This window comes from Girardinichthys multiradiatus, chromosome 24 (assembly GCF_021462225.1).
Source record: "Girardinichthys multiradiatus isolate DD_20200921_A chromosome 24, DD_fGirMul_XY1, whole genome shotgun sequence".
Lineage (NCBI taxonomy): Eukaryota > Metazoa > Chordata > Actinopteri > Cyprinodontiformes > Goodeidae > Girardinichthys > Girardinichthys multiradiatus.
In genome coordinates, this window is record NC_061816.1 from 17,269,589 (window position 1) to 17,285,125 (window position 15,537).

Here is a 15,537-nt window from a genome sequence, read left to right on the forward strand (position 1 = left end):
ACTTATCTTCTGACCGACATTTTTTGGTTTTTTTTAACACAGTAAAACTCTTTTATCTATAACAGACTTCTTCGTCATTAAAAATTGTCCTGCTGTGTAATCTGTCTCCAGGTGCTCCTCAGCGCGTCAGCGGTAAAGTGAGCGGCACAGTGATGGTGGGTTCGACTCCAGTTGAGCTGAATAACATTGACCTTCATGCCTACATTGTGGTTGGAGACGGAAGAGCATACACAGCCATTAGTGAGGTAGATGATTCAAAACACACCCTTTAACCTGAATTAAATCAAGAAACAAAATGATTATGGAGTTGACATGTTTAACAGTTCTTAGCATCTTATATGAGTTATTAGCACGATTAGCAGCTTATCCTTTTGTTTGTATAGATACCAGAGCCAGTGGGCTGGGCCATGATGCCAGTTTCACCCATCGGAGAGCTTTTTGGATGGCTGTTTGCTCTGGAGCTGCCCAATAGCCAAGCAGGATTTAAAGTCACAGGTGATCTTGTTTTTGCCTGTTTGCTTGGACAGCTTATCCACACATATGCAGGGAGATGAACTGTTTTGTTAGCGAGGACATTCTGTGTCCTGCTGAGTGGTCACCCCGACCAGATGTATTTTCTCCAGAGATGTCATGTGACATGAAGCTTCTACCTCCCCTCTTTAATAGGAAACAGCTGCATATGCGTTTGTTTTGGAGAGCAGATTTCTTTCCCCCTTGTAGACAAATGCAGCACCATTCTGGACTTAAATCAGTGTAAAAACAGTAAACCCAACAGGGATTGATTGGTTGACTTTTTGTGTTACCAGGTGCTGAGTTCAGTCGTCATGCTGAGGTGGTGTTCAGCCCTGGCAACCAGCGCCTGTCCATCACGCAAACAGGCCGTGGTCTTGACGAAAATAACCACCTCAGTGTGGATACTGTAATTCATGGCAATGTGCCATTCGTACCACCCGGAGCCGAAGTTACTATGGAGCCCTTCAAGGAAACCTACCAGTACTACCCATCTGGTAAACATAATATTATAGACGAACTGAATTTAAACAATTTCAAGGCTTGCCTAAATCCTTTTTTTACATCCTGCAGTTGCCACCTCCAGCTCTGTCAGGGAGTTTTCCGTTGTTACAGCTGAACGTGGCATAGAGTCCTTCACTTTCCACCTGAAGCAGAATATCACTTATCGTGATTGTCGCCATGACAACCGGCCTCCCACCTCCGAAACATTGCGGATCAACATGGAAAGGGTGCTCGTGATGTACGTCAAGGAGGAGCAGATCCTGAGATACGCCATCACTAACAAGATCAGCCCGGTTGGAGGTGAGTAACATCTAGGTTTGTTGGTCCTAAACTGCATTTAAAGTTGAAGTAATCAGCACTAGCATCTTCAGCTTGCTGCCCAACAATCCAACTGACAAAAGATTGCATTCGTGTTTATAAGTGAGTTTTTGAGTTGTTTATAAGTGCTCACCAGCAGAGGGGTTTGAAGAAGATAAACTATATGTTTTTACGACTAAGGATTCTTCAGAAGAATGTTTCTGTAGTCTGCATTCATCCTTTAAGAATTACTGCACAAGTACTTGACATGAGCACTGCTTGGGATTAATTATAAATATGCTTGTTTGATAGAGATTATATATATATATATATATATACAGATAGAACCCAGGATGAGTATTTATACAATAATTAAGAATACATATTAATATTCCCAATAATTTGAAATCATGTATATGTAAAAATGTTCATAAACAGACCCATTCAATAAATTAATATATTAGTGATAATTTATTTCATCAGTTCAATTCACATGACACATATTATATGGATTAATTAAACACAGATGGATGTTTTCAAGACTTTATTTCTGTTAATTATTGTGCTTTTTTGCTAACAGCTAATGAAAGCACAACATTTAAGGCTAGAATATTACACTCATCGGCCACTTTATTAGGTACACCTTGCTAGTACCGGGTTGGACCCCCTTTTGCCTTCAGAACTGCCCTAATCGTTCGTGGCATAGATTCAATAATCTACTGGAAACATTCTTAAGAGAGTTTGGTCCATATTGATATGATAGCATCACACAGATGCTGCAGATTTGTCGGCTGAACATCCATGATCCGAATCTCCCGTTCCACCACATCCCAAAGATGTTCTATTAGATTGAGATCTGGTGACTGTGGAGGCCATTTGAGTACAGTGAACTCATTGTCATGTTCAAGAAACCAGCCTGAGATGATTTGTGCTTTATGACATGGCACGTTATCCTGCTGGAAGTAACCATCAGAAGATGGGTACACTGTGGTCATAAAGGGATGGACATGGTCAGCAACAATACTCAGGTAGGCTGTGGTGTTGACACGATGCTCAATTGGTACTAAGGGGCCCAAAGTGTGCCAAGAAAATATCCCCCACACTATTACACCACCACCACCAGCCTGAATTGTTGATACAAGGCAGGATGGATCCATGCTTTCATGTTGTTGACGCCAAATTCTGACCCTACCATCCGAATGTCGCAGCAGAAGTCGAGACTCATCAGACCAGGAAACGTTTTTCCAATCTTCTGTTGTCCAATTTTGGTGAGGCTGTGCGAATTGTAGCCTCAGTTTCCTGTTCTTAGTTGACAGGAGTGGCACCTGGTGTGGTCTTCTGCTGCTGTAGCCCATCCACCTCAAGGTTCGATGTGTTGTGCGTTCAGAGATGCTCTTCTGCATGCCTTGGTTGTAACGAGTGGTTATTTGAGTTACTGTTGCCTTTCTATCAGCTCGAACCACTCTGGCCATTCTCCTCTAACCTCTGGCATTAACAAGGCATTTGCCCCCACAGAACTGCTGCTCACTGGATATTTTCTCTTTTTTGGACCATTCTCTGTAAACCCTAGAGATGGTAGTGCGTGAAAATCCCAGTAGATTAGCAGTTTCTGAAATACTCAGACCAGCCCGTCTGGCACCAACAACATTCAAAGTCACTTAAATCACCTTTCTTCCCCATTCTGATGCTCAGTTTGAACCTCAGCAGATCGTCTTGACCATGTCTACATGCCTAAATGCATTGAGTTGCTGCCATGTGATTGGTTGATTAGAAATTTCTGTTAACGAGCAGTTGGACAGGCGTACCTAATAAAGTGGGAGGTGAGTGTACATCAGACCAATAAAAACACATTTTAACACAGAATTGTTGGCTTAATAAAAATTTTATTTAATATCTGCTTGGTGGTCAATATTTTCAAAAGGTACTTGTATTCACACCAGGAAAGTCCTTTGGTCCGCTTGTTTGGTCCGGACCAAAAGCGAACTTTATTTTTTTAATTTGGTGCGGTTTGTTTTCACGTTGTACTTTTTGCAAGTGAACTATTACTTGTAAACAAAGCCACGCGGGTGTCGATCATGGCTCCCATTGGACAGAAATGACGGGGGCGGGACCTAGCACAGACCCAGAAATTTAGGAAAACAGCTGTAGACGTGCTGCGTGCTGCACCTCTGTTCTGCATATTTTTGCTGTTATTACAGCTGCAATATTATTGCAAGGGTGAAGAGCAGCTCATTCAATTCAGACTTTGAGACATTCAATTTATAATTTTGGAACCCCGTCGGACAATGCGTGCTGAACGCCAACGTTCTCTACGTGCCTTGTCCCACAACAAGCCGGTAGCGTTGCTAAGCAACACACATCTTACCAGGTATGATTACCTTACAACACACACATTTGCTACCGGCTACGGTGGCTTTTTATGTCCGAAGAGACGTACGCTTTTTGTAGTTGGTTCGGATCGGGGCCGGTTTGTATTCAGACCATAAGCGAATCGCACCAGAGTCCATTTGGAAGCGGACCGAGACCACCTCAAAAAGTGGGTCTCGGTCCGGTTGTTTGGTCCGGACCAGGGTTTGCTTGAGTGTATTCACACCTGCACAAAAGATCTGGACCAAGGGGGGAAACGAACTCTGGTCCGTTTAAAGCGGACCAAAAGTGGCAAGTGTGAATACATCTGACAAACGACTCTCACCAAAACGCGTCTTCTAATTTATTGATAGGAATGTAAATTAAACACTAGAGGACCATGGTCTATGCCTTGTAGAACTCCATAAGTAGTATCTGAAGTTTTTATTCTTACATTTTCATGTTGGCTTTTGGCCCTAGGTCATACAAGGTCAACAACACGAACCACGGAAAGAAAACGTTGTTACACATGGAAGCGATTAACACACTGATAAAACGTCAGTGCACAGGCAGAGTGGGACCTTTGGCTTGACTGTTTGTTCCTAATTTTAACCTGGTTTATCCTGGTAGATGGTGGTCCAGATAACCCAATGGCATAAATGGTCCACCTAATAATGACAGTATGGATGCATGAATAAACCTGAGAATGTGGCTACAAAGCTCAAGATGTTCATATGTAAATCACCTCCGTCACTGGGATAAAAAGTCTTGTCTATTCAAAATAAGTAAGCAACCTGATTCTGTCTGTCTGTCTGTCTGATGGCTTCATCTGTTAAACTCTGCCTTCAACATCTTGTATTCGGTCCTCTGGTTCAGGACTATGGTCCTCCACTGTTTAAATCTGTTGTTTCCAGTCGTTCAGAACTTTGTACCATTGGGTTGCTTTGATGATCAACTCCTTTATCTGGTATCAGTGAAATTGGAGTAACACACGTTGTGGGCAGCGGCCTATACACAGCTTCAGTGCTAGTGAGTAGTCAATTCTTCAGAGCAGTTAGGAGTATGTCACCACCTAAGATTTTGCTGACAACCTCAGCAAAGAATTACGTTGTGCAGCTGCATTCAGTTGAGTCTTCTGGGCCAAGTGTAACCAGGTTTCTACACTCTTTCAGATTTCCAGGTTGGTGACTTTAGCAGATAGTTGGGAGCTAGCTTCTCAAATGCTGGAGCATGCTTCTTCAAGATCCCCCAGTTCAAGCAAGGATAAATGTCGGCCATGTTGTTCCACTGCAAAACAGACTATATCACACTTTGTTTCTAGATGATGACCAGATGTTCTGAATTTAGCCATCAGCTTCTCCAAAATACCATGCATGTACTCCATACCATCGCTTACTGAAAGTCATTTCTGTTCTTTGTACCACATTTTGAAATTGAATGTTAACAAAAGATTGCTAGAATAACTGCCTTACAAGCCAAAGTTTAAATAATATGTAAATATAAATTTCACTATAGACTATAGTGTAAAGTAGCTAATGGCCCTAACTAAACACTGTAGGTTTAACCTAGGGCATTGTGTTTGGCTTCCTGCTTAAATGCTTTCCAAGCAAGTTCAATGGCCAAGTGGACCAACACCCAGAATGGTAATTGTTGCAGTTCTACCACAGAAACCACAGCCAAACCACTGGGCTGTGTTGGATTGAGCTCAGGCTCAAACACACATGCATAATGCACTAATAACGGTGATCATTATACACTGAAACCACTAACAAAGTATATTTGTTACTATTTATATTAATGGGTTCATGTTCTATCAAAGGCTGCAGGCACAAGGATAGTAGATGAACCTTCAATGTTTGTGTCGCAGTTGACTTAAAGCCATTTACAGATTAACCTTTCTTCATGCATATAATTGCACTTACTGCCTGAGTGTTTGCTAACATTTCTAGGTAAAGTGATTTAAACAGTGTCGTGCCTGCAGGAAAAACAGCACAATTTGAAAAGGTTTGATAGGTGTGAATACTTTTGCAAGGCACTGTATATCATTGTACTTCATCAGCACTTATTCAAATATAAAATGTTTTTTAATTATATCACCAAGATTTTAGACAGTGTAGACGGGATGTGTCATGTTTTGTTTCGGTCAACACACAATCTTTGTTCAGTCTTTCTTTATCTAATCTGTTCAACAAAAAGGTAGTTAAAGATGAAGGCATCTTAAAAGATGAAGTTGAAAGAGAGACAGCCAGATAAATGCTGCTTCTTTCCACAGTGTTTGGACATAGACCATATTTCTGTCACTGGAACGTTACTGCGCTGGTTAAATGGTTGATGATGACACATGTCATGCACGTTCATGCTGACACACAGTGATATACTCAGAACACAGCTGGGAGAGCTTGCTGGGATAAGAGGTTCTATAAACATGGATTAAGTGGTGTGTGTGTGTGTGTGTGTGTGTGTCTGTGAAAGAGAGCTTTTTTTGTGTTAACGGATCTTCCACTTTCTGGGAAATAATATCTCAGACAATGACAGATTTTCTTAAAGAGGGGGGTTTCTCATGAACTCACAGGGCAGAATAGCTGCCCTGTGAGTTCATGAGAATGAGAGATTGCAGACATGCTTAAGGCACTGAAGTGATAACACAACCAGAGAACTAATTATCTGTACAGCACTATATATTCGCCTTTAGGAGACTTTGTCCCTTTGACCTAAACTATTCCGCTAAAGCTCTGGCTGTAGATTCAGGCTTCTTGTCCTGCTGGAAGGTGAACCCCTGCCCCAGTCTTTACTTCTTTGTAGCCTCTAATTGGTTTTATTCCAGGATTGCCACCCATCTTCCTATCAACTTAAACCAGCTCTTCTGTGCCTTGTGAAGACAAGCATTCCCACAGCATTATACTACCACCATTTTGCATGAAGGCCAGAAATAAAAAATGTAATCCACATGTTGACTGTGACACTGCAGGGTTAACGACCCAACAGGACTGTTTGTGGCTTTCCTCCTAGAATATCTTTATTTTTGCCTCCCTACAAAAAAGGTCTGATTTGATAACTAATAGTTATATTTTTGGCAGATTCTCCTACCTGAGCTATGGCTCTTTGCAACTCCTCAAGCGGTACCATGGTCCTCTTGGTGTCTTCTCTGATGTATGCTCTTCTTTTCTGGCCTGTCAGTTTAGGCGTACGGCCATGTCTAATTAGGGGTGTGGTGGTGCCATACTCACCAGGCATGGTGTGTATTTGATCTTCATGATGCAGTTTGTTCACTAATGTTCTCTAACAAACCTGTGAGGTCTTCTCAGATCAGCTGGATGTACAGGTCCTTCTCAAAATATTAGCATATTGTGATAAAGTTCATTATTTTCCATAATGTCATGATGAAAATTTAACATTCATATATTTTAGATTCATTGCACACTAACTGAAATATTTCAGGTCTTTTATTGTCTTAATACGGATGATTTTGGCATACAGCTCATGAAAACCCAAAATTCCTATCTCACAAAATTAGCATATCATTAAAAGGGTCTCTAAACGTGCTATGAACCTAATCATCTGAATCAACGAGTTAACTCTAAACACCTGCAAAAGATTCCTGAGGCCTTTAAAACTTCCAGCCTGGTTCATCACTCAAAACCCCAATCATGGGTAAGACTGCCGACCTGACTGCTGTCCAGAAGGCCACTATTGACACCCTCAAGCAAGAGGGTAAGACACAGAAAGAAATTTCTGAACGAATAGGCTGTTCCCAGAGTGCTGTATCAAGGCACCTCAGTGGGAAGTCTGTGGGAAGGAAAAAGTGTGGCAGAAAACGCTGCACAACGAGAAGAGGTGACCGGACCCTGAGGAAGATTGTGGAGAAGGGCCGATTCCAGACCTTGGGGGACCTGCGGAAGCAGTGGACTGAGTCTGGAGTAAAAACATCCAGAGCCACCGTGCACAGGCGTGTGCAGGAAATGGGCTACAGGTGCCACAATCCCCAGGTCAAGCCACTTTTGAACCAGAAACAGCGGCAGAAGCGCCTGACCTGGGCTACAGAGAAGCAGCACTGGACTGTTGCTCAGTGGTCCAAAGTACTTTTTTCGAATGAAAGCAAATTCTGCATGTCATTCGGAAATCAAGGTGCCAGAGTCTGGAGGAAGACTGGGGAGAAGGAAATGCCAAAATGCCAGAAGTCCAGTGTCAAGTACCCACAGTCAGTGATGGTCTGGGGTGCCGTGTCAGCTGCTGGTGTTGGTCCACTGTGTTTTATCAAGGGCAGGGTCAATGCAGCTAGTTATCAGGAGATTTTGGAGCACTTCGTGCTTCCATCTGCTGAAAAGCTTTATGGAGATGAAGATTTCATTTTTCAGCACGACCTGGCACCTGCTCACAGTGCCAAAACCACTGGTAAATGGTTTACTGACCATGGTATCACTGAGCTCAATTGGCCTGCCAACTCTCCTGACCTGAACCCCATAGAGAATCTGTGGGATATTGTGAAGAGAACGTTGAGAGACTCAAGACCCAACACTCTGGATGAGCTAAAGGCCGCTATCGAAGCATCCTGGGCCTCCATAAGACCTCAGCAGTGCCACAGGCTGATTGCCTCCATGCCACGCCGCATTGAAGCAGTCATTTCTGCCAAAGGATTCCTGACCAAGTATTGAGTGTATAACTGTACATGATTATTTGAAGGTTGACGTTTTTTGTATTAAAAACACGTTTCTTTTATTGGTCGGATGAAATATGCTAATTTTGTGAGATAGGAATTTTGGGTTTTCATGAGCTGTATGCCAAAATCATCCGTATTAAGACAATAAAAGACCTGAAATATTTCAGTTAGTGTGCAATGAATCTAAAATATATGAATGTTAAATTTTCATCATTACATTATGGAAAATAATGAACTTTATCACAATATGCTAATATTTTGAGAAGGACCTGTATACACAGGTGAACTCTGTTTTCGAATTAGATGACTTATGAGTTCAATTGGTAGAATTGCATTGGATTTCAAAGTAAAGGTTTCACGATCTTGTTTTGGTTTTCTTTTGGGTTTGTGTTTTGACGTCTTCGTTGCTGTTTATTATATTCTTAAGGCCCATCCTATTTCCCTGTCCTCAGTATTTCTTAATAGTTGTTACAGTATTAGTTCTCAGTTTATTCTAGTGTTCTTTGTACTTTTAGATCCTTTTCCTGTTAGATCTCTGGTAAACATTTTCCCTGGGTTTTCTTGTATTTCCTTTTATAAGCTTTCTGTTGGTTGTTGTTTGTTTCAGATCTGTTTCCATGCCTGAATACTTTTACAAGGTACTGTGGGCTTCTGCTGCCCAACAGTTGACCATAATGTTTTAGAACCTGCTCCTGCTGCAAACCCAGCCTTTCTCTAGATGAATCTGCACATTTGTGTTTGTTTGAGAGGAGGAAGAACCACGTAAAAAGCAACAGGTGGGAGGCTGCAGCCGTCACTTTGATGGTGTGCAGTGCAGGTGTGGGATGTGTGTTTTCCTCACCCCTCTGTCCTGGTCGCCTTCATTCTCTCCCTGTCTCTAATTATCCGTCAGCCATTTTCTCCAATCCATGTGGATCTCTGCCTCTCATCTGCCCTCCTTCCTGGCCACATTACACTTTGAAGACTCTTTCTCCCTCTCTGATAATGAGCCAAAATTGTTCTCTGGCCTGGGGAGATGAAGGGAAGCTGTGTGTTTTGTTTATGTTGTTAATAGTAGAAAAAGCTCAGATGGTTGCCTAAAACTCTTACATGTCATAAAAAACAGACATTACTATTTCTTCCTTGTTCCATGTTAAAATGATGTCTGAAATCTTTGTATTTAAAGTAGGCCCACAGTAATGTGCGGCATTCTTGAAAGTGTTGTGTTTTTATGTGGAACGACAAATGGGACACCACAATTCTGTTAAACAATTTTTGAGAATCACTCTCTAACGTGTCTTTAATTCTTAGCACATGTATACTTCTTAGATTCTTTTGTAATTATTTCCCAGTTTTCTGCTTTGTCAGTCTGAGGTTTTTTTTTATTTGCTTTTGAAATTATTCATCTGAAACAGACGGTAGTATGAGGAAACTCCAAATACCCCCTCTTCTGCTTGGAAGCCTATGTTGTCTCCTCCCTAATGTCCTGAACATTTGCATCTAACTTCATCCACATGTTATTTGTATTGAAAACATGACCGGAGTCCCCTTTTTGGAGAAAACCGTTGCATGGGAATTCATCTGGAACGTTTTACATGTGTCCCTGGTTAGGTTGTCCTGTAATCTCAATTAATCTGGAAAAGATGGGAGGTGCTGAGGTGGTACTATTGCATTGTTGCATTTTTTCTTTCTTTTGGTTAGTTAGGATCACCAAAGTTATTTCTATTTGCTAAATGTCAGAATTATGAGAGAGACATATGTTATTACTTTCTTAAAATGTTTAAGTTTACAAACACTAAGATTACTGTGCTTTTAAATGGTTTGGGAAAGCCCTGGTGATGATGATGCCATGCCTTTATATGATTCCTATTTGGTGGAATCACAATATTTGAGTTAATTAGAGGAACACCTGTGGATGTATTTTCAAGCAACATCTAAAACACATTGCTTCCTTGTATGACATGAAATAATTAGACATTAGCCAAGATATCATGAAGAGCTTCACAGGTTGGGTTCATCCTTGGGTGCACATTCCAGGCACCTGAAAGAGCCGTGCTCATCTGTTCAAACTGAATGACGTACTATTATAATGTTCAGGAAGGAGATGGGTTCTGTGTCCCAGAGGTGAAGGAGTTTTGGTGTGAAATGTGTGAATCAACCCCAGAGCAAAAGCAAAAGACCTTATGAAAATTCTTCCTGAAAGGCTGCTCAGTGAGGAAGGAGCCATTACTCCATAAGTAATATAAAAACCCAGATTACAGATTGCAAATGCACTCAGGCTCAGGCACAGAGATATGTCATTTGGTCTGATGAAACTAAAAATGAAGTGAAGCTAATGACCATTATTACACCTGGATGAAAAATCTGCACTGCACAATATCAGTGGTGCCATGAGGAAAGAACATTATATGGAACTATTACAGCAACATCTCATAACGCCACCCAGGAAGTTAAAGCTTGGGCACAAATGGTCCTCTAAATGGACAATGACTGTAACTATATGGTTACATTTGTTATAAAGTGGTTTAAGGACTACAAAGTCAGCGTTTTGGAGAGGCCATTACAAAACCCTGATCTCAGTCCAATAGAAAACTTGTGGGTGGAGCTGAAAAGATGCATTGTGAGCAAAGTGGCCTATAAACCTGTCTCATTTACACCAGTTCTGTTGGGAGGAATGGGATGAATGTCCAGCAAACTATTGTGGAAACCTTGTGGAAGGATCCACAAAATGTTTGCACAGTCATTTAGTTTCTACCAAATACTAAGAAAATGTAGGTAAACCACTGACTTTGAAGAAAGCATTAGAAAAACCTTTTATTGTTCTGGCTTTCAGCAAATAGTAATAATGTTGGTAATCCTAACTGACCTAAAACAGGAAATGCTTAGTCTATTTGTTTCATCATGTTAAATTCAGTGTTTTATTGTAACCTTTGCTGATCTTGTTCTCTTGTATCCTCCATATTATTTGTTGCAGATTCTTCTATGGTTGAGCTGTTGAACCCCTGCTATGCTGGGAACCATGACTGCGACACCACAGCACAGTGCATCCCACTGGAGGACCAAGCCTTCCGGTGCCAGTGTGCTACTGGTTATAGTGGAGATGGACAGAACTGTTACGGTAACACCAGCTCTCTGTCTTTCTGTTTTCGCTCATACATGTTGACATATAGTTCTGATCAGAAATTTCCATACATTCATCATAGGCGCAATGTCATGTTTAGTTTGGGCCTTTAATTATTTATTTGAACTGTTTTTATTCCAGGGTGGAAACATTTTAAAACATTCAAATTCAACATGAATTAGAAATATTATTTTATTGCAGATTTAGTAAGAGCATGATGATATTTTATTGATACACAACAACAACTCATTTAATTGTGTCTAATCATAATCTATAACATTTAATTAATAACAATGTCAAAGTACTAATTATGACCCTCTGGGTTTCATTTACATATACTCACACTCTGAATGTTTAAGACAATGCGCCTGAGCTTCTGCAACATTTCCCATTCTAGTGTTGAGGTTTCAAGTACAGTCCGGATGAATGGAACCAGAAGTATTATCTTCCTCTTCTCATTTCCTCTGTTAAAAGGGACATGTAAGACTGAGCTGATGAAAGGTTGGTCCTCAGGCCAGCAGGTGGTCTCTGTCTCCTGCTGACAACACCAAGAAGGCCCCTCAGCTCAGTCTTGGTTCCCATGGGTGGACATCAGTGTTTCTCACTGATGAGTTTCCTGTCTTTTGTTGTCTGTGTAACACAATGCATTTACAGCGAAGAATTCAGGTATGGGCCTGGTTAGTAAGGAGGGAGTTTATGTTACAGGGACAGTAATTACTCCTTTTATTGTCCCACATATGGCTTGGTGTTGGCTTAGGATGGGGTATTCCTGGTTTACAGTGTCTAATGTCTCCTCCCTCCCTCTGATGCAGACATCGATGAGTGTGCAGAGGGTTTGAGTTCGTGTGGCGATTACTCTCAGTGCCTGAACCTTCCTGGTACACACCGCTGCCAGTGCCAGAGCGGCTTTGAATCTGGCTACAACAGCCATACCTGCGTTGGTAAGATCAACAGAAATACTCTGCCTGTTTTTGACTTGTTAGGTCTAAATCATTTAAACAGGCAAGTCGTTAACATTCATTATTTTCCGCACATTAAAACCACAAACTCAAGCAAGTCAACACAAAATAGTGCGTAATTGTGAGGGGAAATCTTTGGCGATTAGCAAGACACTCAATAAAGGAGTGGTTCTGCAGGTGGGGACCACAGACCACTTCTCAGTACCTATGCTTTCTGGATGATGTTTTGGTCACTTTTGAATGTTGGTGGTGCTTTCACACTCGTGGTAGCATGAGACGGACTTTACAACCCACACAAGTGGCTCAGGTAGAGCAGCTCATCCAGGATGGCACATCAATGCGAGCTGTGGCAAGAAGGTTTGCTGTGTCTGTCAGCGTAGTGTCCAGAGCCTGGAGGCACTACCAGGAGACAGACCAGTACACCAGGAGACATGGAGGAGGCCGTAGGAGGGCAACAACCCAGCAGCAGGACCACTACCTCCACCTTTGTGCAAGGAGGAACAGGAGGAGCACTACCAGAGCCCTGCAAAATGACATCCAGCAGGCCACTAATGTGCACGTGTCTGCACAAACGGTTAGAAACCGACTCCATGAGGATGGTATGAGGGCCGACGTCCACAAATGGGAGTTGTGCTCACAGCCCAACACCGTGCAGGACGCTTGGCATTTGCCAGAGAACACCAGGATTGGCAAATTCGCCACTGGTGCCCTGTGCTCTTCACAGATGAAAGCAGGTTCACACTGAGCACATGTGACAGACGTGACAGAGTCTGGAGACACCGTGGAGAGAGATCTGCTGCCTGCAACATCCTTCAGCATGACCGGTTTGGCAGTGGGTCAGTAATGGTGTGGGGTGGCATTTCTTTGGAGGGCTGCAGGGCCCTCCATGTGCTCGCCAGAGGTAGCCTGACTGCCATTAGGTACCGAGATGAGATCCTCAGACCCCTTGTGAGACCATATGCTGGTGCGGTTGGCCCTGGGTTCCTCCTAATGCAGGACAATGCTAGACCTCATGTGGCTGGAGTGTGTCAGCAGTTCCTGCGAGATGAAGACATTGAAGCTATGGACTGGCCCGCCCGTTCTTCAGACCTGAATCTGATTGAACACATCTGGGACATCATGCCTCGCTCCATCCACCAACGTCACGTTGCACCACAGACTGTCCAGGAGTTGGCGGATGCTTTAGTCCAGGTCTGGGAGGAGATCCCTCAGGAGACCATCCGCCGTCTCATCAGGAGCATGACCAGGTGTTGTAGGGAGGTCATACAGACACATGGAGACCACACACAATACTGAACCTCATTTTGACTTGTTTTAAGGACATTGCATCAAAGTTGGATCAGCCTCTAGTGTGTTTTTCCACTTTAATTTTGTGTGTGACTCCAAATCCAGGATTGATTTCCATTGATGATTTTCGTGGGATTTTGTTGTCAGCACATTCAACTTTGTACAGAACAAAGTATTCAATGAGAATATTTCATTCATTCAGATCTAGGATGTGTTATTTGATTGTTCCCTTTATTTTTTTTTAGCAGTGTACATCAGTGTGTATGGTTAGCAGATGTGCTACACTGAACTTTGTGACGCTCATTATTTCCTTTTTTTGGAGATCTGATTTAATTTTTCTTTTTTTACTTAGACATCAATGAGTGCAGCTCTTCCCCATGTCACGTTAGTGCCAAATGTATCAATGAACTGGGGTCCTTCCAGTGTCAGTGCCTGCCTGGATTTAATGGTAATGGGTTCCAGTGTTCCCCTCTGGCAGGTTGGTACAACAGTTGCCCGCTCAGATCCTGATGTCACAACAGTAGCACTGATTAAGGTTTGTTTTCTTTGCTTCATTTTTAAAAATTTAAACAGATCGGCTGAGGAGCCAGTGTGAGCAGCACAGAGATGGTCTACAGAGTGGAGGACAAACAAGTGATGGAGCCTATATCCCTCAGTGTGATTCTGATGGACAGTATCGACCACGGCAGGTGGGCTTTAGCTAACAGATCGCTTTTATACATGGTTATGTGTGGAACCGAGCCAGGACTCAGGGTCATTACTCCACTTCTTGGAGTGCACTGAGCTGTTTTTTTGTTTTTTTGTTTGTTTGTTTTGGTTTTTTTAGTTTATTCCTTCAATTGTTAAAATGTCTAGTTTAGTTTTTTTTTACTGTCAGCCTAAGTCTAAGGATTATCTTGTTTTGTTGTTTGTTTCCTTTCTTTTTTTCCTTTTTCTTCTGCTATTAGATATTACACGGTTGGAGCATAAAGAGAGAGGGATCTTTACCCATTTCTCCTTGTGTAATCCTCTCGATTGTTAACGATAAGTTTTCTTTAGGTCTGGGGACTGAGATGGTCATGGAAAATGTTTGTCTTTGTGTCCTGTGAATCATTTTGGTGTTGATCTGTTGATATGATTTGGATCATTATTCTGTTTAAAAGACCCAATGACAACACATTTTCAGTTTTCTGGCATTTCAAAGAGCTTAAAATGTAATGCACTCTTACTAGTTTCCCAGGGCGTTTGGATTAGAAACAAATATTGTTAGCCTCATAGCATATTTTCTAAATCATATTTTGGCTTAGTGTTACAATATCAATTAAAAATATAATGTGCTTACTAAAACAAATGTTTTTTGTTGTTTTCTGAAAACATTCAGATAGGACTTAGGCAATTATGCTATGAGGCTAAAGACATTTAACAATATTTTAATATATTTAACAATGTCTAAACTGTTATTTTACTGTACATGCACCCAATACTAATACTAATTTTGAATGGGACTTTGCTTCAGAATCCTGTCATGGCTTGAGTTTTCCCTGTTGTGTTCCTGTTTCTACCAGTTTTTCCTTCCACTCAACTTTTCTTTGTTTGCATACATTATTCAGTGGACAGTCAGCCATTTAGCAATGGTATTTTTTGGCTTGTGAAGCATGTGACTTTTTGCTGGATAACTATCAAGTGATTAAAAATAATTTTTATTTAATGTGAATTTTGGGTTTTCATTTGCTTTAAGCCTTAGTCATCAAAACTAGTAGAAACCCCTTTTAATATATATCATCTGTGTCTTTGTTATATAAGTTTTACTTTCTGAATAAAGTTTCTGACATGAATAAACTTTCTGATGATATTCTAATTGTGTGAAATATGTGAAATTTTGAAATATAAATGTGTAG

General features: G+C 41.5%; 1 protein-coding gene across 2 annotated transcripts in view; it reads left to right on the forward strand.

Moving 5' to 3' along the window:
- The window catches only part of nid2a (nidogen 2a (osteonidogen)), an 87,833-nt gene that overhangs the window by 48,695 nt on the left and 23,601 nt on the right, over nucleotides 1-15,537 (forward strand). For both annotated transcript variants that reach the window (XM_047355367.1, XM_047355368.1), the window contains exons 12-19: nucleotides 112-245; nucleotides 384-495; nucleotides 807-1,007; nucleotides 1,084-1,314; nucleotides 11,268-11,411; nucleotides 12,227-12,355; nucleotides 14,013-14,138; nucleotides 14,234-14,349. In XM_047355367.1, the coding sequence (XP_047211323.1) occupies nucleotides 112-245; nucleotides 384-495; nucleotides 807-1,007; nucleotides 1,084-1,314; nucleotides 11,268-11,411; nucleotides 12,227-12,355; nucleotides 14,013-14,138; nucleotides 14,234-14,349 (1,193 nt within the window). The remainder of the gene's footprint in view (nucleotides 1-111; nucleotides 246-383; nucleotides 496-806; nucleotides 1,008-1,083; nucleotides 1,315-11,267; nucleotides 11,412-12,226; nucleotides 12,356-14,012; nucleotides 14,139-14,233; nucleotides 14,350-15,537) is intronic.